The sequence below is a fragment of the Anopheles gambiae genome, chromosome 2 (genome assembly GCF_943734735.2).
Source record: "Anopheles gambiae chromosome 2, idAnoGambNW_F1_1, whole genome shotgun sequence".
Classification (NCBI taxonomy): Eukaryota; Metazoa; Arthropoda; class Insecta; order Diptera; family Culicidae; genus Anopheles; species Anopheles gambiae.
Window position 1 is genome coordinate 25,267,129 of NC_064601.1, and position 23,037 is coordinate 25,290,165.

Genomic DNA, 23,037 nt, shown 5'->3' on the forward strand with positions numbered 1-23,037 from the left:
TGCAATTTGTTGTTATTGGGAAGAAGTGTTTTTGACCGCCGATGGACTAAATGCACTACCGAACACGGACGAATCGCAAGCAAGCGGGATCGAATTGGGTGGGGATCGACCCGAAGCAGCCGAAACGGGAGGATTTGTAGACCGCCAAAAAGGCGATTGCAATAAATCTCAATTTACATACATTTTTCTGTCCATTTGCTCGAACGACAACTCGGGACATCGTGTGTAGGGGATTTAACGGGCACTGCAAAAAGGGGAAGATGTTGAGATGGGGGGGGGTGGATTGCAGTCATCATAAGCAAACAAAACGTGCAGCTGTGCGTTCGCCCCAAAAGACAATGCGCACCCTTGTTGCTGTCCTCCGATGGGAACAATGGGTGCCGCGCGTAGTACGAGCCCGCGTAGATTCCGGGCCCGACCCGAACCCGAACCGTCGCTGCGGACGAGAAATCATCGTTACGGAGCATCTTCACGTTTGGGACACAAACCACTACGGAGGACCCATTGCGATTCCGTATCCGCTCGATTGCGCCCGCCCGGCCGATTGCAGCAGCGTCGTAAATCTGCGCCCCGTGCGCCCATCTGGAACGACGGGCAGATAATTGTTCGCACGATGCTCCAACGTCGCCGTAGTCGCCGGGGCCACCGAACAGGCCACACGTTGGCGCGATCAATGGGACCGATTCACTCACACACACACAGGCCGCCGTGTCCGAGATGTGCAGCGCAGCCAAAGATGGTGCAATGCTGACGCGAACCGATTGCGGCGGAGATGATGAAGCTTCGGAGATTCCCATAATCGCTGCGCACTTCTATGCAGTTGCTGGAGGATTGGTTTGGTGCTACCCATAGCTACTGGGTGTCTAGCCGTGGATTGATTTGTTTGCGCTCGCTCGCTCGCTATGACACTAGCCACCGGGGTGCTGGAAAATGGAGCTCATTCATGCGACTGGTAACTGGTGGTGCGGTTATAAGAAGTCGTAAAAATTCATAAATCAGCTAAGAAATGTTTATCCGCCCATTGACGATCATCTTCATATCTAGCCAGTCGGACAGAAGTCAACCAACTAAATGCAACAACATGACTCAACGTTTAGCTGCTATAATCACAAAAACTAACTTTGAATATAAAACGTTTTTTCGACACTATTTTGATCCAGTTTTCGTTCTACGCCAGTGGTGTATTTTCATGTTATGATTGACACGTCCTCCCATCTCGGCCCAAAAAGGAAAAGTATGTCAAAAAAAACAAAAAAAAAACAGTAATGATCGCACACCTTATTCCTGACAGGTTTCCGCATCCCGTTAACGGTAACACAAAACCGTTACTCTATTTTTTCCACCATCCTTTCGTCAATCAATTCTGAGCCAACGTCTTTGGGCCATCTATCACCAAGGACTTACTGATCCCGTTTACCGGGAATAAAGAAGAAGAAAAATTCAGAGTAAAGCGAAACCAGCCCTACCTTAACTATGGTTCAGCTGGCTTCTTTTTCACCTACCGGAGGATGGCTGTGAGACTACTTAAAAACACGAACAAAAACAAACTCCATCCACACAATCAACTGTCACGAGAGTGGGCAATGCAATGCCGGAACGAGTTATTAGGCTTCTTCTAGGACACAACACACACCAAAAAAATGCACTCACAGCATTCTTTTCGTCCCATTCATTCGTTTTAAATATCAATTAAGTGGCCATTTATTAAGATTTAACGCCGATGCGTTGCAGCGGCACACAATCCCGCACCAGTGGACTGGTTATTCCACGATACGGTACGGTTCCGGTTTCCGGGGCCTCCATAACTTCGATGACTGATTGTCCAGTGATAGAATGGACCGTGCGTCCCAAAAGGGGTTGAATGCCGTTCCGGCAATGTGCCTCGTCACTAATCCTTGAGGACATCGGGGAGGAACAATTGAACAACAACACACACGCACACACCCAAAACAGGACAAGAAATCTCATCCACTGGCCCTCCAAGACCTCAAGACAATGCGGCCCGCTTTTGGGACAATTAAGAAACATGAAAGCATAAACAAACGCGCCCGGGCACCCAGGTCCCTATGTCCTTTTTAATAAGTTTCGGATGGGCTTTCCTTTTCCCACCCCGAACAGGTCGGACGGACGGACGGACAAGCGAGTTGAACGGGGACGAACGGAGGATTAAGTTTCGTGTGCGAGCGGTTACAAAGAAACGTGATGCGAAATCGCCACAAGCCGTGCCGTGGGACGCGTTATTAACATGTAGAAGCAACAAAAAATGTATCAAGATCAAAGATCAGCAGCCTAACTCTGGGGTAAAGAAGGAAGAACAAAAAAAAACACTCACACACACACATAAGCGGACCATTGCCCGTTTCTCATGGATCAGCAAAAACAAATAGAAAATAGAAGCGCATCAGCAGCAACTTTTCGGTAGTCGCGCATGAAGTGTCCGTTTCGGGCTGACGGGACACGGAAGAGATGGTAGCGTCTAGTTTGTGTGAGTGTGCTTTTGCGTCTCCTTTCCCTTCTCCACCGACCGTTCCGACCGGACCGATTCCTTTTGTTCGTCAAAGATCAGCAGCTGATGATGGCAGTAGCGGATGGCGCGACGCGCCTGGACAACGCGAGAAAGGCCATAAAAATGCTGTTTTATGGCTGCCGCCGTCCCGAACCACGGTGCGAGGTAATTTTCGTCCGCTCCGGCGGACGGTGAGTCGAAGTTATCCTGATGGTGGTTTTCGCGATGCTTCATCTTTTTTTTGTCGTTCCTTCGCGCGCTCCCTTTGGCATACATAAAATCCACATTTTGCACACCATTACGAACGGAACGGGGTGCCTGCTTTTGCATCGCCTGCTGCCGGTGGGGCAGGGTTTTATGATGGGTTTTGTGGTAGCATCCTTTTATTGTTTTCAATATATGATGGTGGTGTTTTTGTCGTGTAAGTAAGGCTGTAAGTCGCCAAAAACAGTTCGAGTTCAGTTAGAGGTTTTGGTTGAGCTCTTTGCGACGCGGTGCAGGATTTTATGGTTTCGGGAGACGAAAAAAAAATAAAACAAAAAAACTGCTGACCACAGCTTTGAAGCTATGGAACCGCATCCACGAAAGTAGTGGAATTTTGGCTAGAATTTTCAACTCTCAATGCGCGCTGCGTGTTTTTCATTATTTTATTACTACAGCGCAAAGTTAATGAACACAACGAGAAGATAACCTATTCGGTTCAATAATCATTGTGAACTACATGTTCTAAATGTTATAAATTAAATGTCCTTTTCTGAAAGTCACAACTTCACAGCAACAGCCTGAGGAAAGTTCCTTCAAACAAACACAAGTTTACCGCTCGGCATCACTCACAGCATGACAACAAAACCAATCAAAGATTCGCCTCCTCGCCACAGCAGCATCATTGCTTTTGTTTTCTTGCTTCGCTATGCAAGAACAAATTGAATTTTGGAAAGAGCCGCCAAACACTGCTCCTTGCAGCGCGAATCAGCACAAACAAAAAACAGACACACACACAAACACACACACACAATTCATCCCCTCAAGATACACGCAGAAAGATCCGAAGCCGAGGTGAAAGGCAGTGAAAGAGGCACTGAAGAAGCTAATAAAACCCGAAAACCACACAAATCAAATTTATTTCCTGCAGCTCGGTGCGATATACTACGCACCGAGAGAACGCGCGGACCATTTCACCAGCTAGCGCGCGTACATCGAGCCGTACGCGGTCAACCGCGCCGTCACGTCAACGGGAAGTAAAATGGTGAAGTTTATGACCTTCCTTTCCATCTTTATTCCCGCTCCACAGCCTGTGCGAATGAATAAGAAAGGGGGCAAGCATTCGAGGTCAGGAGGATGAGTTTGCCATCCTGAATCGGATGATTCAGATCTTTGGGGGGTGTTTGTTTTTTTTTTTTGCGTGAGTGTACGCCGAACATTTGCGCTGTTTACACCTTGCACTATTTATGCGCTGTCGGCAAACGGTTTCCCCTTTCGCCGGCGATTGTCGGTTGGATCCGTCGGTTTGAGGGGGGCTTGTTTTTACGACTTTCGGGCGGGTGGTTGGTTGGTTTTTGCATTGGAGCGATCAACGGATGCGATAAGTGCCGGATCGCGAGTGCCACCAGCTGCTGGCGATAAAGTGCAGCCTAGCACACTTGCGGGCCATGGTTTTGGTGAGCTTTATTTCAGGCGGACAAGGGTGCGAATTGGTGATGGAACCCGGGTTGCTTCGTATCATTGATCCGGATAGATTTTTGGACTTGTTTTTGTTGCCATAGTGTTGTATTTATACTCTTATACTCTAGGCAAAACTACAGAAGTTGGTTTGGTTTATAGACAGCGGAATAGGTGAAATTCATCTAAGAGCCAGAAAAGATCAAGCCTGATGAACTCCGATAGTTCATCTAGAAGGAAAACATTCAACCCATCATGTAAACGTTTCCTACAGCCTCATTTACTTCGCTTCTACGATAAATGTCCTAATCAAGGGCCACATCTCCTGCAAGCGCTCCCGCAGTTCCGTATCTCTCAGCCAACCCGTCATGTACCGATCCCATTCGAATCGAATCCGACGTCTTCCAACTCCTCCCTCCCTTTCGCCCCAGGATAATCTACCGTACGAATGTGTAACTCTTTTTTTGTTTTCTTCGCGAACCCATCCATGTTCCGTGGTCACGGCGCCAGCATTCTGCACTCACCAAACTCGCCCCAAACGCGCGGCGGCTGGAAATTCTCATGTATGTTGAGCCACGCTTCCGCACCATTCCTTCCCACCACGTTCCTTTCGGTTCGTTCGGCACGTTGGTTGGCTGGGGCACACACCAGCTGCTGGTGCAAGCAGAACGTGCCAAACCCAAACGCACATTGCGACAGTTTGCAACGAACGCGACTTACAGAGAATGTGTTACGAATTCCGTTCCGTTTGGAAGAAAAGGGTGTTTGCCATCCTCAAAAAAAAAAACCCCTCTCGGAAACAACATATCAGCGACACACGATAACAACTCACGTTTTTATCTAACTAATCGGCGCAGCAAAAAGGATCTAAGGGAGAAAGGGGGGGGGGGGAGGTGACGCAGAAAAAAAGGGGCGACAAACCGTTGTCGACGCGCAACGGGAGTCCAAACTCGCGATTCCGAGAATTCCGCGCACGCACACACACACACACACAGCCGATTTGGCGCACAACATCACACTCGGCTGTGGGGTTGGGAAGCGAAGAAAATTATAAATTAAAATAAGCACACACCACACACGCCCGGTTGGAGAAACTGCGCCGAGGGTGATCGTCGGTGGAGCGCACTGTGTGTACAAGGACCGCTGTGCGTCAAGGCGTTTGCGTTTTATCACGCTACGCGCTAACACGACGCGATCGCGAAGCGCAGAAAGCTGGGAGGAAGGTAAAGCAGCAGTTGCATCTTCTGCCGCCGGACCAATCGAACCGAATGGCTCAATGCAAGCCAATTACGAGCCGGGCTTAGTAAAAAAAAAACCTGCAACGGTGACGACGACGACGACGACAAATCTTGTTTCGGTGCGTACTTTGACATCAATTACAGCGCAATTAAACGGATCCGGCGAACGGATAGAGAGGATTTGCAATTTAATCGCTTGTCGCAAACGGATCGACGATCGATCGATTCCGGAACCCCGTGGGGCCGGGTGCAAGAAAACTTTCCGTTGCCGTCGTTTGCTTCTGTGCAGCAACCACAGCAACAAGCGCACACGCACAGCATAACACACACACACACCTTTATTCAGCGCCATTTCCCTCCCCCCAAAGGAGCAGCCGCTTAACCCCCAACCGCTTAAGCCGTAGGGCGAAACACCGAAAAACGGATTTCATTCCACACGACCCAGCCCCATTAAATTATGCATTCGTCATTTTGTACGCTAACCGCGAGCCACCCCAAGCGGCGTCGTCCCGTTCAACGCCCGGAAAACGCGTCGCGCCAAACGGACGACGACGACAGCAACGATGATGAGCGCGCGCGCGACCACAGCAAGGCAAATTTGAGCGCAGCCGAATGCGCGCCCGTCCGTTCCGATCGGTAATGACGGTAGATATTTCGTGCTCATTACATCCATGACGGGTTTTCGGCGGTTCGAGTTTCGAGTGGTTCGACAGCTTCGACTGTGTCGAACCGAGATGATGGGCCTTCCCTCATCCATCAATCCTTGCTCGACATAGCAGCAGCAGCAGCAGCAACGCACAGCTGTTGTTGTTAGCTTGACCACCGCGGCACAGCAGTACGCAGGCGGGTCCACGGAAGTGGTCAGCAGAGATGGAGGACGTGTGTGTGGTTGAGAATGAGGAAGAACCAATCTGCACCGGGATTGCATGCATTGGGATGGTTGCTGGTGCCACGACAGTGTGTCCAGGGCAAACATGCATACTTAATCCCGGGTGCCGGAGAGCAGCAACAGTGCTAGGTGGTATTCTATTTTTGCTTTCATGTATAGCCCAGCTATACAAAGCCGTTAAGCTTGAATATGCTGCAAGCAGTGCAATGGTGTTATGATTAAATTGCTTTAACGATTCTTCAAACTATTTTGAAACTATTATTAGGATTTACGTTTAGTTCCAATCATATTACGCTTTTCGTCGTTTAATTATTCCAAACAATCTGCATCTTACTCTTCTTCTTCTTATTCTTCTTGTTGGCATAACGACGACGAATCATAATTATACATGGACGTCATATTAACTCTTACTCGGTCAAGGTTATTACTGTCATATAACCAGACTGTCTCAGTTCTTGTTCCGAATAAACTGGTTCGGATGGGAATCTGTCTCATTCGGCATTGTAGAAATTGGCGTATCTATCCTATGGACCATAGAGTATCCAACACGGTATCGACATTAAGTTGGAACCATATTCGTCTATTAGATGATGACGATTTTCTATAGAATCTGTTTGGAAATAATCGTACTTTGTATGTTTTAAAAATCCAATAACATTTTTTTTTCTACTAGCACATTTAAATAATGTGGATACTTCAAGCTGTGTATTGTTTTTGTCCGCAAGCTTCTTTTCTTCTGAGTCACAATATCGAAATCAGAAAGTAGAAAACTCCCTCTTTGCCCAATCGGATGAAACGCCAAACGGGATACCAAACTCCGTCACTTGCAACCACAGAACGGGACCGCTGTGGAGGGACTGCCCAAAAGCGACTGCGCCGATGGAGGAGAAGGACAAGAGAAGGGCGGCAGACGAGTACTTTTGCATTTGACAAACAACACAATTTACCAACGAAACGAAACACAACCCAACGGGGACAGCCCATCGGAGAAACAAAACAGAGAACGAGCAGCCCCGATGCACGCCGCCCCAGGGGAAGCAGCCTGTGGACGTAAGAAGCTGAAGAAACTCCCTTTTGCCCGATGTTCTAGAGCACTGCCGGTGCGCAGCTGGCACCGTAAAGTCGTACGGCGGAACGCCGTCGTCGGTCTGGCTGGGGTTCGTGCCAGGGCGCGCGTGAGTCGCTGCGAAACGCACACAACGCAGCAAAGCCGCGCACCGATCGCGGTCGACCACCACCACACCCGATCATCCTCCAGCTGCTTTCTCTGCCTCTCCTCCCCCACCCTCCCGGGACACCACCCGTTTGCTTACGCATAACCCTTTGCCCGATCTCATTACACATTTTGCCCATCTCGCCTTGTGGTTCCCTGCGTTCATCTGCACTGCGTTAGGCTAGGGAGCCTGCAGCAGTGTAGTACCCTCTTTTTTTTTTTTTGTTACTCCACCGTCCTTGCCCATCCATCGCTCCCATGGTTCGACAGGGAGGAAAACATTTGGCAACCGAGCAATGCGAACGGCGGAGCAAAGACCGAAAGACACCGACCATCATCATCCGTCCAATCCATCCAACAGTGAACAGTGAACCAACGAAAAAAAAAACCATCTCCCCCCGTCAAACGCGACACTGCGGGCATTCTTTTTTTTTTTTGCTTCAATTTTCTCTCTACAGCTGGCAAGATGAAGGAGCTTTTTTATTTTTGTTTTTTTTGTTTTTTTTTGTGTTGGGCCAACCTGTTCCGTCAAACGATTGAAGGATTTGCTGCTGCTGGTTGCTTTTTTTACGCTGCCTTATGTTTTCACTTCGCTTCGCTTGATGAACGCGCACATTCGCATACGGTCTGTGTGTGTGTGTTTGTGTCTTTGGAAGTCTACCGTACGAGGAAGAGGAACCGATTACTCCCGTACGCAGGACATATTTTGCCGCGAGGGTCCTCTCTGTGCGCGGGTCCTGCGTCTCCTCTGGCACGCAGCACGCAGTGGCTATGGTAATTCGATCCCTAGGATTTGACGGACTCACGTGCAATCGGTCCCGTATGTCTGGTGCGCTTTTGATGATTGACAAGCTCAGGTTGAAGGATTTGGATGCATTGGCGAGACGGCTCCGAGCTCCGAGAAGTGCACACAAAGGAAGAGTGCAAAAAACGCATCACGCAAAACGGTGGCCAATTCTGTGCAGGCTGAGCAGCGTCGCGCTTTAAAGATATCGCACACAGCGCTGCCACCCAGAATGTTGTAGTGTTGTGGGGGCATCTGCTGCTACCCGCTTATTTCACACCATTCGCACTGGTCCGGGCTGCGGGAGCACATACCAAGCAGCACGAACATTCCAAGACACGCGTGCTCCATAACTCTCTTGTGCTAGCGTAACTATTCTGACCCACTAATCCATCCGCCCGAACCCAAACAAAGGGGAGGGGTGATGCGTCCGGGAGGCACAACATGATATGGCCCATTAGCACATACTTTGTTGGGACATCATTTCCCGAAGAGCCGAAGATCGTCAGTAATTCCAACACTTTCACGCCCGCGCTTTTAGCCGGATGGATTCGAAAGCCGCTGGTGAGGCATGAGCCGGTTGCATGGGCCCTCCGCGCGCCGCTTGTTGCATAGTTTGCGGTGCGAGAGCACACACACACACACACCAGTTGATCCTTGCCTTGGTCCTGCCACGGTGACGGCGGCTTGCGCCTCAACACATTCCAAATTTATGTACATCGTTGATTGTGCGCTGCTGCAAGTCGAACGGCAACTGCTGCCATTCCGGGGAGGAGAATGCTTCACGTGCTAGCTGCACGCTGATGGCCGTGCCATGGGTGGGTGATTTGATGGGTGGTTTTATTGCTGTGCGCTCAGTTCAGTGCAAACTTCACTCGAGGATGCTCAGTTTGGAAAGGGCATACTACCGAAATTCTGAAACTTGACTCATCAAGACTGACAATACAAAGCTGCATGAAACAACTACAAACTTGTGACAATGGCCACACAACCACAAACACTCCATTGTGAATTGACTTCTTGCCGTTCTGATCGAAAGCATCTTCAATCGTTCACTTGTTGCCCAACGGCTTGTGTGGCAGTAGGGTGCGAACAAAAACAAATCTTACCGGGTAAATAATCTCTTCTTAATCCATCTTTTCCCCGCCACAAAAGACCCTCCACCTAAGCCCCCCCCCCCCTCCCCCAACACGTCGACGTCTTATTCATCTTCGCCTGTTCCTTAAGGTCGTTCGTTCCTTGTGCATCATTCCCTCCAGAACGATACCGAGCAATCAAATAAATATCATAATTACTTGCTTATTAATTACGCAACACAAACGCCTTGCCACCGGTTGGGTGGCAACCCGACCTCCGATGTGCCCAACACAATAAATCCCCTGAGCCACCCTTAAGCACTACCGCTCTCTTTGTCTCTTTCTCCCACACACACACACACATACCAAGCGACCCCGAACCAAGGCAGGGAGAGAGTGTTAGATAGCACAACAAAAGCATAACAGTTTATCATTATTATCATCATGCTTATCGTCGCTCTTCGCTCGTCGCTCGCCGTGCGCTCGTTCCCTTGGCAGAAGGAAAAAGTTTGCATCCTACCGCATTCCACCAGCCTTCACCTTCACCCCCCCCCCCCCTCTCTTATTACCCAGCCGCGTCAAACCTGTTCTCTCCTTGATCCACTTAAATCTTCTTACCGTACACTGGCACTGGCTGGCAAAAGACGCCGTCGCCCACAAACACTTCCGGCGCAAGAAAGCAAACTTTGCAAAACCGGAGAAGAATGTTGCTGTTGCTGCTTGGTATGAGGATGTGTGTGTGTGTGTGTGCATGTTTCTCACAAGGAGCAAACCGTCCCTGATGTCTTGCTTAAACGGTGCAATGAGGCGATGCTGTTGCTGCACCGTTTTGTTGCACCAAAAAGCGATACACTGATTTTTATTAACCCACAAACAATAAATCATTCACACACCCCTCGTTGGTCGTTGGGTACGCTCTTGTTCGCTCTCTATCTCTCCCTCTCTCCTTCTTAAATTGGATCAATTTTACTGCTCTTCATTCTTCACGTTTTGCTCCTTGCGCACTGGAATAAAAAGCCTCATCCACGCAAACGAAACGATGAATGGAATTCGTTTTAGTGCATTGTAAAACACCCTTGGAACGCCGAATTTAAGGATTAACATTCGTGAGGTAATGTTGCTGCTGATGCCTACATAGAGGTGTATAATTCCACTCTTACGTTGACGTATGTTGTGGCAAAGGTCCCCAATTCAATAGCCCTTTCTACAGACTATTTGTCTTCTAGGACTTCTAGATTTATAGGCATTTATTGTAACAAACCGGACACTTTGTAATATTTAGCCACCCTTTGTTCTATTCGCCATCCTCAAACGCCAAAGCTATGTTAGGAAACAGTTCGAGTCAATTATCCTGTGTGAGCTCATCGTTATAATTTCACCTGAACAACCTACGGGAGCCTTCAATTCCGACTAAAAGGACGTCGGACGACGGGCAACGTTGATGGCTTAATCCTTCGAGTGGCACTTCGGCTAAGGCCACGGCAAAGAAAAGAAACCCCCCATCTCCCTCTCCTCCATGTGCCTCCTTGTTGAGGAAGGTTACGATTCCTTGGGCCAAACAAACCGAAATAAAAAAAAGGAAAACTCCCATGCCCTGCAATATACGGCTCCGAACGATGGAGCGTCGCAGACACCGGCACAGACACACACACACACACACACACACACACACACCGATGGAGCAGAGAAGGCAAGAAAAGGAAGGAATGGTAAGAAAACGAAGGAAGAAATAAGTTTGTTGTCTTGCAGTGGAGCTCCCCATCTCCCTCCCCCTCACCCCCCGGTACCAGTCGTCCCTCGCTTTTTTCCAAGATCGTAATAAAATGGGATTTCTTTGACTCTCAAAAAGCGGGAAAAACTTTCCATGAATGAACTCCTCCCGCTCCTTCCCTATTTCTTGGGAGCAACTAAGAAATGCCGGCTGTCTGTGTCTGTGTGTGTGTGTGTGTTAGTGATTCGTTGCAGACTTGCAGACACAAACACAAACACACACACACACCCATCTTCCCAAGCATTTGGCCGCATTTGTGTGGCCCCGAAATCGGTCGTTTTATTTCCCTCCTTTTTTTCACCGGCTCGCCGGGAAAACCAACTGTCAAGGACGCCAGGGCCGGGCCACATTGCTTTACGGTTACTGTTCTGCTACGGCTACTACTTACGGTGCTACTACTACTACTACCACACCAGCCATGCAGTGGAGTGAGTACACGTGGTGGCAGAATTTTGTGGGAGGAAAATGGCACAGAAAACTCATAAAAAGGAGTCGTTCGTTGGAGCTGGGGGGAGGGAGGGAAGATGGTAAATCCGGTAGTGGGGAAATGCTGAGTGGGGAGATATAGCAAAGGAGAAAGATTGGCTACCCCGGCTCGGGCGGGGAGGGAGGGAGGATGGGAGAGATATAATTTTATTTCCATTTTTATATTTATTTTTATTTTATCTCTCCTCAGCGCAACATCACTTTTCCCATTGCAGATTCTTCCTCCTTCGCTCGCTCTCTCACTCTCTGTTTATGCTCTCTTCCTCTTCCGCACGCACACAAACACATAGCAGAGGTTCTCAAATTTATTTCCTTGCTTCCTGTGTGTGTGTGTGTGTGTGTGTGCTCTTTTTTATTACTGTCCACGTGGTGTTGTTGATGTTGGAGCCGTTTTCCTTCCTTTGCAAAGCTTCGGGGTTCGAAGATTTTCCTCGAGTATCAACACACAGCAGTGCATGATGCTGCTGTTGTTTTCCCCTTTCTATCTCTCACTCTATCCCTCTTGTTCGTTCTCTCTTTCTCTCTCTCTCTCTCCTTTTTTTCTGTTGGACTGTTTTGTTGCCGATTTTCCCATCCCAACTCCTAATGCCACTTTTCCTGAGCATAAGTACATAAATAAACGTAACGGGTTTTCCATCTTTCCCGCGCCACCTGCCTGCAACAGTGTCCGTATTTGTATGGTTGTGGTTGTGTTTTCATTCACAAATCCGATTTTACTACCCACCACCACCACCATCACCACCATCGCGGGGACGATGGAGCCCTTTTGAGCTACAATGGGAGTGTATGCCGGGTTGTAAAAATAAGCAATTCGGACCGGAGCCACCCAAACGCAAGTAGCGCTGCAGTGCAAACGACGGCAATGTGGGAGCATAAACGATCGTTTGTTGATTTTTATACGTGTTTACTGCACGGACGGTGCGTTGGGAGCGGTAAAGAAGTAATACAGCGCGCAGTCAATCTTGCGGAATGTGATTCAATCCACTTAACACTCCATTACCGGTGCGAAGGTGCTGGTTTGGGGCGATATGATAGCCGCCGTTTTCTCCGTGATCGATTCGCTGTCTCCCTTCCAATCGCTTGGGATGTGTTTATGGTAATATTAAAGGATAAACTGGACAAGCATGCAAAACTGCACGAATTTAACACCTTTTCGAGCAGCACTCACTGCGTTTCCTTAGTTACAGCATGATGATAAAGGAACAAAGTTCGGTTGCTTCAGGAAGCGTAGGTGATTATAGATTGGTTCGATTTGTTTACAAATAGAAAACGAAAGTCCTCTCAACGCCAACGAACCCGCCAGCACACATTTCTCCCTTTTGCCATCAACTGTCTCTCGGAGCTAAAAACGACAGACTAATAATGAAACAGAAAGTTACAGATTGTCCGTCTCTAACTTGTTGCACCGGCGCTCTTGGCCGTGTCCGTGAAGTGTTCCGGGAGAAAGAAAAAAGGCCAAAGAAAAGCATCAAAACACGGACAAAGCTGTGGCACTCTTTTCGCAAACATTGGTGTGCGAACATTAATTTTTTGCTCCGTGTTTTCCATCCGTACTGCTGCTGCTGCTGCTCATCGTTTCGATCGTGTGCATCGTTCCGGCAAACCGTAAGGGAGTAGGAGTTGGTCCAAATAAAGTAAATAGCAAATTCCCTTCTGCCGCCTTCTGCTTCGCCTTCCTCTTCGGCGACGGTAAGGGGGGGGGGGGGGGGGGTGGGGGTTGTGGATGTGGGTGGAAGGAAGAGAATAAAAACGAAATAAAACCGACTCTCCCGGCCCGGATGCTTGCTCCGTTCCTGCATCCCTCATTCCATGCCCCGGAGTGAAAGTGACGGACGATGGAGAGGGCGCACACAGACAGCCGCACAACGGTGTGGCATAGTTCCTTTTACTGGCTGGCTTACCGGCTGGCTCACATGGCTTGTGGCCTTGGCACAGAAACACCCGGGGCAGGGCCTCTCTTGCCCTGTGTTTGTGGGTGTGCTTACCGGCTGGGCCAAAAAGGAAAGCCAAAACACAGACACACACACACACACACACACACAAAACAAGCCGGAATGAAAGCACACTGACCGAGGAATTGATCCTTGCGAACCGATGTACGGAGAACCCCGGTCAATCGTAATTGTACCTGCCACGTAGTAGTAGCCGCAGCAGCAGTCTTGTCTTGTCCTGGCGGCGGCTCCGGTCGTGGGAAGATGGAATTTAAATGCTGTTCCCAACACGTCGTCGTCGATGGTTGTCCGCATTGGGAAATTAGACGAACGTGGTGAAGGCAAAGGTGGTATGCACAACAAAAGAAAAAGTAAAGAACCGAAAACAAGCCCGTCACCGTCGTGACGAGCTCGTGAACTGGCCAAGGTCAAAGGATGTTATTCTTTTTTTTTGTTTTGCTGTGTGTGTTTTTTTTCTCTCTTTTGGGTTCATTTAATTCTATTTGGCAATTTCCTCTCATTGGCTTCCTTTTCCCGAACGGGACGTGCATTAGGAACCGGGCCTGCCATTTAAAGCGCGTTGGCGGGTCGTTTTGTTTTCTATTTTTTATTGCCCTTTTTTCCCCGCTGCTTTGCAGTCATGGATTTTTTGGAAGGTACAAGGCTGCGGTAAAGCATTCAGTAAGTTCTGTGTGAATCGATTACTGACCATCCTTAACGCACCGAAGCGCTTCGCACTACGGGCAATCCGTCACATGCTGTCCCACTTATCTACCTTGTTTGCATCCTACACTCGGTCGGTTGCAATGTTGCACTACGCTCGTTTGTTTTACCATAATAAACTATGTTGGCTGCGAAGGCATTTACGATACGGTAGGTAAATAACCTCGAGGGACATTCTCGACCGGAGATAGCAGCCATCGGAAGATATGGCCAGCAGCAACCCGGGTGCCGGGTGATTTGAATGCGCTGTAAACAGAGAGCAGTGACTGTGTTGTTTGTATTATCTTCCATTAAATAATGGTATTGCAATACTGCTGATCCTCTCCCCCCACCCGGTGCTGTTGAGATGTTTACAGTACAGACAATAAATGACTTCATTTTTCAATTGCTCTGTTGTACCGTAAAGTAAATTAAAATACTGCCGATAGGACAACATACGTGTGTGTGTGATTCCAAGTAACCAACTTTAATGCACAAAAGCGGCAGAATTCCCTGATTGCCACCTGTAACCTTTTTCGAACCCGTTCTGAATGGACTTCGGCTATCACATTTATGGCCATTCCTTGAAGTTTGTAAACCGTAGATCGGGGGATTCTGGCAAGTTATCAGGTTCTAAATTGTTGATGAGTAAGTCGGTCTGTAAGTGATTTAACGGTCCATATTAATATGTGTTGTAAAGCTTTTCGTTTAATTGCTGCACTACATGAACGCTCGTTGTTCTGTCCCGAATACATTTGGAAATTGTTTTATTGTTGAAATTAGTACAACAGGTACGAAAATATCATAATAACGGACTTTATATTTTTTTGCTAATTTTAGTTGAAACCTTGCTTGAAGATTGCACATTTGATGTCAAACAGTGTAACCTTTTTGTCAGATAAAGTTCCGATTGCCTTCCGTGTGTTGCCAACTCTCTCTCTGTCTCTTTTTTGTGTGAAACCGACCGATTGTTTAATGCAATTGCTTTCCACCCTCGAAGAGAACGAACGATCGAACGGTCTCCCCCCAAAAAAATGCATCCCCAAAACGTGCAAAGCTCCAAACGCGACCGAGCTTCCCACGACAAACCCCTTAATTAAAACAGCAAAGACAGTACACGGCACATAGAACTATTTGAATCTAGTGAGCTGTGCACTTCCCCTACACTGAATTGATGACCTGCCCTTTCTAGTGGAGGCTCACACGCAGCCCCGGTATTGAATTCCATCATCTTCCAAGTGCGAATCAAAGTCGCCCGGTGTGTACCATTGGTTTGCCCGTGAGCTCGTAAGAAAGAAAAAAAACGGGGTGAAGCGAGAAAACATCAACCACCGGCAAAGACGACTTTGCGCCCCCCCCCGGGTACGGATTGTTTCATCAGGCGTCAATGGTTTCGCAAAGCCCTTTCGTGGTGCTGTTGGTGGAAAATTCATTCCCCCGCCATACGGGCAGGGAATACTGGAGGAAACCCCCGGACCCCGGTCCGGTGTGCAAAAAGTCATCTTCGGGGGCCCCAAAATGTGCGCTCATCTGTGCTTGTGTGTGAATGTGCGAATGCAATTACCTTCGGTAGTGTTTCATTTTCGATTCCGTTCCCGTCATCGTCGTCCGGCTTCTTGGTGTACGCCCGCGCGTGTGTGTGTCGGTGTCGGTTCCATTTCCCGAGCGCTTCATTTCGTTTGATGGATGTTTGGAAAAGTGGCCTGCTGATAAGTCGGAGTGCCGCTCCCGGTGGCAGGCAAAGAGAAATAACAGAAAAAAAGAAATCGGCAAATGTCGAGGACAGAGGAAGAAAAACCCCAGAAACGTCTGCACGTTGGATCAAAACGGTTTGTGAAATCTTAAGGCAATGTACGGGCTCACCCTTGGTTACGGTGCAGCCACCGTGCGTAGTTGTGGCAGTAGGCCGTTCTTTAGTGTCACCGTCCCCATTTGTCACCTCGACATATTCTTTTCCGTGCATTTTTTTTTTGTTGTGTTTTTGCTCTTTGAAATCCGTTGTTTTAGTTTTTTCGTTGTTTTTCGTGCAATGATTTGTTTCGTTTCACTTTTTTTTGACTCTCGCTTTTCGTTCTTCCCCGAAAGATTTGCGATTTCCGTTTTCTTAACGCTTTTGCACTGATTTCGATTCTGTTTCTTTCCCTTTTTTTGCCGGTTAGGTGGTTTTTCCACCCCACCACATTCTTGCGTCGTCTTGCGTCGTCTTTATCGTGCGCTCTTCACTCACTCACTCTCGGGTGCGCCAATCATCCAATCACCTTCATCTAGATGCGTTTGTATTTTTTTTTTCGTTCATTTTGTTTGCTTACTCGTATGCGCTTCTTTGCCGCTTTTCGCTGGGCGCTGTGCTTTCCGTTTCCGGTCGGTCGAGCGACGGGGGGAGGCGAAAAAAACCCCTCGCCAGGATATCTTTCGCTTGCGGACGGGATTGCGTATGCGGGTCTTTCAATTTATCTGTGCCGTTTGGTTTCGTACACACACACACACTCGCACACACATCCATTCCACCTTTGGTTATTCGGCTCCATACCCGGCCAAAATGGAAGCTGGGGCCCGGGGATTTGGTTCGGTAATTCGCACCAATCGGTCGTCGGTGGATTGGAACGTGTTTTCTGGCGGCTGTGTGTGTGTGTGTGTGGCAAAGGGAAAAAGGCGGCAGTGGGAGAGATTGTCCGCATCGTTTCTCCCTCACTACCGGCCCTCAAACACTTTCTTATTCTTGAGCGATTTTCCACTTGCATATCCATTCCACATTGGGTTTTCCCTCATTTTTTTTTCTTCTTTCTCCTTCTTTGGCTTTCCCTACATACACACGGTTGGGGGGTACAATCTCAATCAGAAAACTCAAAACACAGCTTGGCCCCATTGTGACCTGTGCCCGGGCAGGGTGAAGATTCGGATGGGGCGGGGGGGGGAGGTAGTGCGGGAAAGGGCCGGTAAACACTGCCGGGCGGAATTCTCGGGTGAAACATCAATCCGTAATCCGTTCACCGGACCGATCCGTTCATCATTCCGGCTCCAATCGAGGGCAGGACGGATCGTTCGTCAACGCTTATGATGCCTTTCCTGCCTGCCTTTCGCCAAACCCTTCCTACGCTTCTGGCCGTAGGTGCACTATGCTGCGATGTTGCGTTATGTTGTGCTGCGGTCTTTTCGGTGCGGCTCTGTCCCTCTCCCCCATTTGATAAGGTGACTCCAAGTGCGCCAATCGAAGGATCCGGCAGGACATTCAATAAATGGGAAACGGGGAGATGGGGCAGGATGGAAAGTGTTTTACCCAACTGGCTGGGATGGAAAAAGTGGCGAAAAAAAGGATCCATTTCCAGTGTATGTACGCGTGCGTGCGTGTGTGTGTGTGTGCACTTTTTTTCTCCTTATATGTCGCATTATTTTTGGCTTCATTTTCTGCTTTTTCGTCTACTTTTTCGGTCATTCCCTTGCTTGCTTCTGCCCTCGCCACGGCACGATTGATGTCAAGTACATGCACATGGGTGAAAGTGGACACGTGTGTGCAGTTTGAGTTCAGCATATGTGTGTGTGTATGATGTGGCCGGCTTGAGATCGAAATCTCTTACTTGTGCGCACCACGACCGTGGAAAAAGCGTCCGTTGGGACGTCCTCATCAGACCAGACCCAAGCAGAGCACACCTTTGGCTAGGCGGGGGGGAAATTGCTTTTCTGTCTTAGGTTTTTCTCGTCCAATGCCTGCGTCCACCCGCGCACGCCGCACCTTAATTGACATCCTTCCTGTCTAAGAGCTGGGCATAGATTGGGGAGTTGTTTTTTTTCGCTCACCTTCCACTGTTGATTGATGTTGTGCACTTTACCTTTTTTTTTTGGTTTCACAAGACTAAAAATACCAAAACTAGCTTGAAACAATTTGTCGGTAAGACTTGTTTTTGAAAGCAAAAGGTATAACAACATAGTAAAGTAAGTCTGAAATGTATTTTTGTCGAAAAACGCCTAGTGGTATGCAATCCGCTCTTTAAAACGCCAACATTCAGGCAATCTGCTATACAAAACTCCTATTGCTCCCTGTTAGGTCTTAAATGTGTAAACGTAATCGTAATTAGTATGTACTTTAATTGTTTAATAATACTAACTCTCATTGTCTTGCAACTTCTCTTTCCCGTTCCAGCCAACGCGCCTGGTCTCGCCGGACGAGGTGCTGAAGCGGCGGCGTGCGAACAGTTTCGAGCTGGCCACGCTGCTGGCCAGCTTTCTGATCGGAAATGGGTTTGCGGCTTGCGTCGTTTCCGGCTATGCGACGCGCGAAGTGGTCAACAACGATCAGCAACGCGTCGTGTGTCCTTTTGTGCCGGTGGAAGCAGAGGTAAGACAGAGTAGAGTCCCGCACATACATTGAGGTCATTAAATTAGGTCATCTTACACGGAGGACCCCCAAAAGGTCCTTCAAGCGTGCATATTTTATAGAAAAATCATTCACTTCATTACTTCTTCAATGAATCTTCAGCATTTTTATGCTTTTTTTCCTTCTTTGAAACACTCTTCTCTGTGACCTCGTTCGTGTAGTTTCTTTTCGCTTCCTTTTTTGGGGTTCCCTGCGCTCCCTCGCACACCTTTCTTATTATGTTTAATTTTTTTTTGCGCTAATGAGGACACCTACCCGACCGCACCGGAAAAAAAAGCCTCATCCGAGCCCATCTCGGGTCGTCTCGAATTTCGCTCGAAATGCTGATGCATCAGGTTACGCCAATCTGTAACATTGTTCGCGACGAAACCACGACCGGATGCTGGTTGCGGCATTCCAAAACGGGACACAGCAGCAGCGGCAACTGTAGCGAGAAACCCTTTTCTTCGCGCAAGGAACAACACACACACACACACACATCCGGTGAAGAGCTGCACGTGAAGGCGAGCGAGCAAGGCCATGGGGAGCGACGCAAACGCAATTATGCACGAAACGGCTTCCTGAGACGGTGTGCAAACGGTCTGCTATTGATGGGGCAGAAACTTGACCCACCGGGGGCATAAACAGAGCCAAATTTCCACCATCACAGAACGCATAAAAACAGTTCAAGCTATCGGCTAATTTGTTTTACAGCCACATGGAACCTCTCTGTCTCCCTCTCTCTTTCTCTGCCGCATTTTTGTATCGTACAAGAGGAGACAAATGTCCAGAATAATGCCGCATGACATCTGTGCAGCGCACATGTTCACGTGGGTAGGATGGGAAGACAAAAAACCGCGACAGCTAAAGCTTCTTCGGCCATTGAACGCTTGGCGACTGCTCGCCCGTCAATGACCGAGCCGCGCAAGGATAACGATGTAAAATGTGAGGTACACATTATAATAACATAAAAGCCAACCCCCGTTTCGTTCAAGAACCGAGCTTCAAAGTGTGGTAAAGAAAGTCTAAGAGGTTAACGATCCAAACCGTGCTGACAAAAGTGTTGTTGCGTCTCGTGAGGCATTTTATTACAGTGTTTTTCTTTCTAAAAATTAACTTTTTGCTACCCAAACTGCTCCACTTCTTTGCAGGAAAGCACCGAAGAGGAGCAACCGGAGCCGCCGAACAAGTATCAACTCCGCCAACCGCCCGACCTGCGCAGCCAGTACCTGCTCAGCATCGAGGAGGAAAAGGTGGCCAAAGTGCAGGCGGAAGAAGCGAATCGATTGGCCGCCGAACAGGAGGAGCGCGAACGGCTCGAGCAGCCCCCGAACGATCCCAAGCGGGGCCATCGCGTCCACGCCTGGGTGGCCATCGTGCTCAATGCGCCCTGGTGCTACAAACCGGGCTACCGCGAGACGGCCCTCGATCCAAACACGGGCGAACAGGTGCTGCAGCCGCCGAGTGCCTTCTTTCTCGAACCGTCCACCGGATTCCGGCACGAGGTGTCCTCGCCCGACTATCTCGCCATCGAGAGCGTGTGGAACCAGCACAACTACTACGTCAACAAGCAGGATCCGGCCGCAGGCCTAGCGGCAATGCGCTGGGATCTGGCCGAGGGGCGCGACTGGGAACACTTTCTGCCGGGGGAACCGTACGAGCTGCGGGAGGACAGTGCGGTGCCGGAGGATCAGGACCCGCTCACCACGGAGGAGGAGATCGAGAAGGAGAAACATCTCGACATGCCGACGTCCTGGGTGCGGTCGCTGAACGTCTCGCGGACCGACTACGAGCAGCGGTTCCCGGACGGCACCAAGGTGATCTACTTCAAGAAGACGATCTACGAGCGGTTCGCACCGTACCGCAATTTGATCGGCTTGGTGCGGCGCATCACGACGTACGATACGCTCGACTACGACGATCCGATCAGCCGGTGGGAGTTTTACGCCAACCGGGACGATCAGCTCAACCTGGTGCGCATCGAGTACCGGACGAACGAGACGGAGGAACGGTTCGACAAGGGCCGGCCGGACTGTTTGCGCTCGCTGAAGCACCGGGCGGCGCCGAACAATGAGTACGAGCTGCGGTTCTTTTACCAGTACCGGTTCGATGCGCTGCGTACGCTGGTGTACCATGCCGAGTACATACAGGAGCACTACGATAAGCGCGATGATCGGTAAGTGCGCTTCGTCGCGAAAGGCGTTAGTGTAGTTGTTGTGTCTGCTAAACAAACTTCACTGCTTTTCGAACCCCGTCTAGGTTATATTATCGCGAGTTTCACAACATTCCCAAGGATCCGGTCACCAAAGAACCAAGCAAGTTGACGGTAAGTACGAGCAATTTAATGAAAAAGTCGTTTATTTGGAAAATAGTTAAAATTACAACAAAAATACCTTCAATGGCATTCGAGCGTAGACACTGTAGCGACATCTGTTGGCAGCGCACAAGTTTGCTTTATGTTTTTAGTACTCGTCAACAGATGGCGCTGGTAGAAAGGTTGCCTGTTTTCGAGTAGTCTGCTCGAAACAGTCGCCATTCGCACTATGGTTCGAATCAATGGAAAGAACAATAATCTCTTCTTGCTATACAAATTCTGGAGGGTAAGGCGCATTAGTTTCGTTGCACCCTACATACTTGGATAACAACATTTTTGCACTAAATTTCTACATTCAATACAACAAAAACATGGGCAACGAAATCAGTTGCTACCTTCTCAAATCCTAAACCAGGATAGGTTCACGATCCATTCCATGACAGATACATATGCAGGTATAAGCTGGCATCGCGAAAGAAATGGTTTAAAATTAACAGTCGTTAAAAACTGAGCTGAGTTCATTTGTTAATTTTAACGACTGGTCCTATGCCGTCGTTAAACAAACGACTGTCAAGAGCGTATGCGATACAAATTAATAGTCGTTTAATTATATTGCTCGATTTTTTTACCCGTGTTTGCCTATATGCGATATCGAGCAGTCGTTAACTGTTAAACCAAAATGAACTTTAAACGACAGTTAAAAAGAGTTCATTTATTCGCGATGCCGGCTATATTTTTCAAATTACAATAATATAAGGGAGTTTCAGGATGCCTTTGATTTAGATTTGGGAACAGTTGCAGGAATTGTTTTGGGTACAGTATCAGTTCCAGGTAAAAGTAGGTTGAAAATAAGTTCCTGGATCGATATGGGGGTCAGAAATAGTCCCAGGATCGGTAAGGACATTGGAATATGTTTCATTTCTTCAGGACCAGTCATAGAACCAATTTGAATGTGGTATCAGGTCCAAGGCTAATTAGTATGGATTCTGAATTAGTTTCTCTTGAAATACACTGGTGGACATAAAAATAGGAACTTTTTTCTGTGACCGAAAGACATAGTTCTTGTCAGAAATATTTGGTAGCCCTGAAAAGGACTGTTTAAGTGGTTGTTGGGAGGAGGTGTTGCGGTGTTCCACAGAGCGAAAACACATTCTAACGATCAATGTGGTAACCGTTATTCGCTATCACTTCCTGACAGCGTTTGGCCATATCGCCGATGAGGTTACGGCATTCGCTTCTGGGTATGCGTTTCCACAAATCCTTGCAGCGTGCCCATCCGCTGATGATGCATGCTGGTTCTTGAGCTGGTCCTTAAGAATTGACCACAGATTTTCAATTGGGTTGAGGTCAGGACTCAACGCAGGCCACGGTAGAACTTGCACATCCTGAGTTGCCAAATAACATTTAGCTGTTCGCGATGTGTGCTTAGAGTCGTTATCATGCTGAAAGATGTAATGCTCTTCGTCTCCGAATTTTTGTCGGGCGTATGGCAACATCTTACGACTAAGTATTTTTCTATACCCTTCCGAGTTCAGTGTCCCGTTGATACGGAACAAAGGACCCGGGCCGTGCCAGGAGAAGCAACCCCACACCATTACGTGGCCGCCTCCGTGACTTAGGGTTTTTATCGTATTTTTCGGATGATACGCCTGATTAGGAAGGCGCCAGACGTATTTAATGCCGTCCGAACCATCCAGATTGATTCTGGACTCATCCGAAAAAATGATTTTGCTCCACCAAAAGATGGATGCAGCTAAATGTTCTTCGGCAAACCGAATGCGCGCTTCTACGTGGTGCGGCAGCAGCTTACAAACCTTCCGCGGTCTCCGGGCACAGAACCCAGCGGTGTGTAAACGGCGAGACACCGTTTTCGCCGAAACTTGCAAACCAAGCTCCTGTTTGATTTGAGCACAAGTTTTGAAAGGATCCGCCCTGATCATCTCAACAATCTGCCCGTCAACGTCGGCCGTTGTTTTTCGCGGACGACCTGTCGATTTACCCGTAGCCTCGCTATGAATGGCGTTGTCCACAAACGTCCGCGAACGGCCGAACGCCTTGCAGATTGTCTTGATCGGCACGTTCTCACGATATAGCCCCTGAATGTGTTTTCGCTCCTC

The 23,037-nt window shown here is 48.6% G+C and overlaps 1 protein-coding gene across 2 annotated transcripts in view; it reads left to right on the forward strand.

Moving 5' to 3' along the window:
* Positions 1-23,037, forward strand: part of LOC1273285 (coiled-coil domain-containing protein lobo) — a 168,774-nt gene that overhangs the window by 143,914 nt on the left and 1,823 nt on the right. Inside the window, exons 1-4 of one of the 2 annotated variants that reach the window (XM_061647877.1) lie at positions 15,454-16,084; positions 18,394-18,588; positions 19,758-20,782; positions 20,866-20,932. In XM_061647877.1, the coding sequence (XP_061503861.1) occupies positions 15,938-16,084; positions 18,394-18,588; positions 19,758-20,782; positions 20,866-20,932 (1,434 nt within the window). In that variant the 5' untranslated portion in view covers positions 15,454-15,937. Of the gene's footprint in view, positions 1-15,453; positions 16,085-18,393; positions 18,589-19,757; positions 20,783-20,865; positions 20,933-23,037 lie in introns of those variants that run through there. The other variant, XM_061647876.1, reaches the window with a different exon arrangement.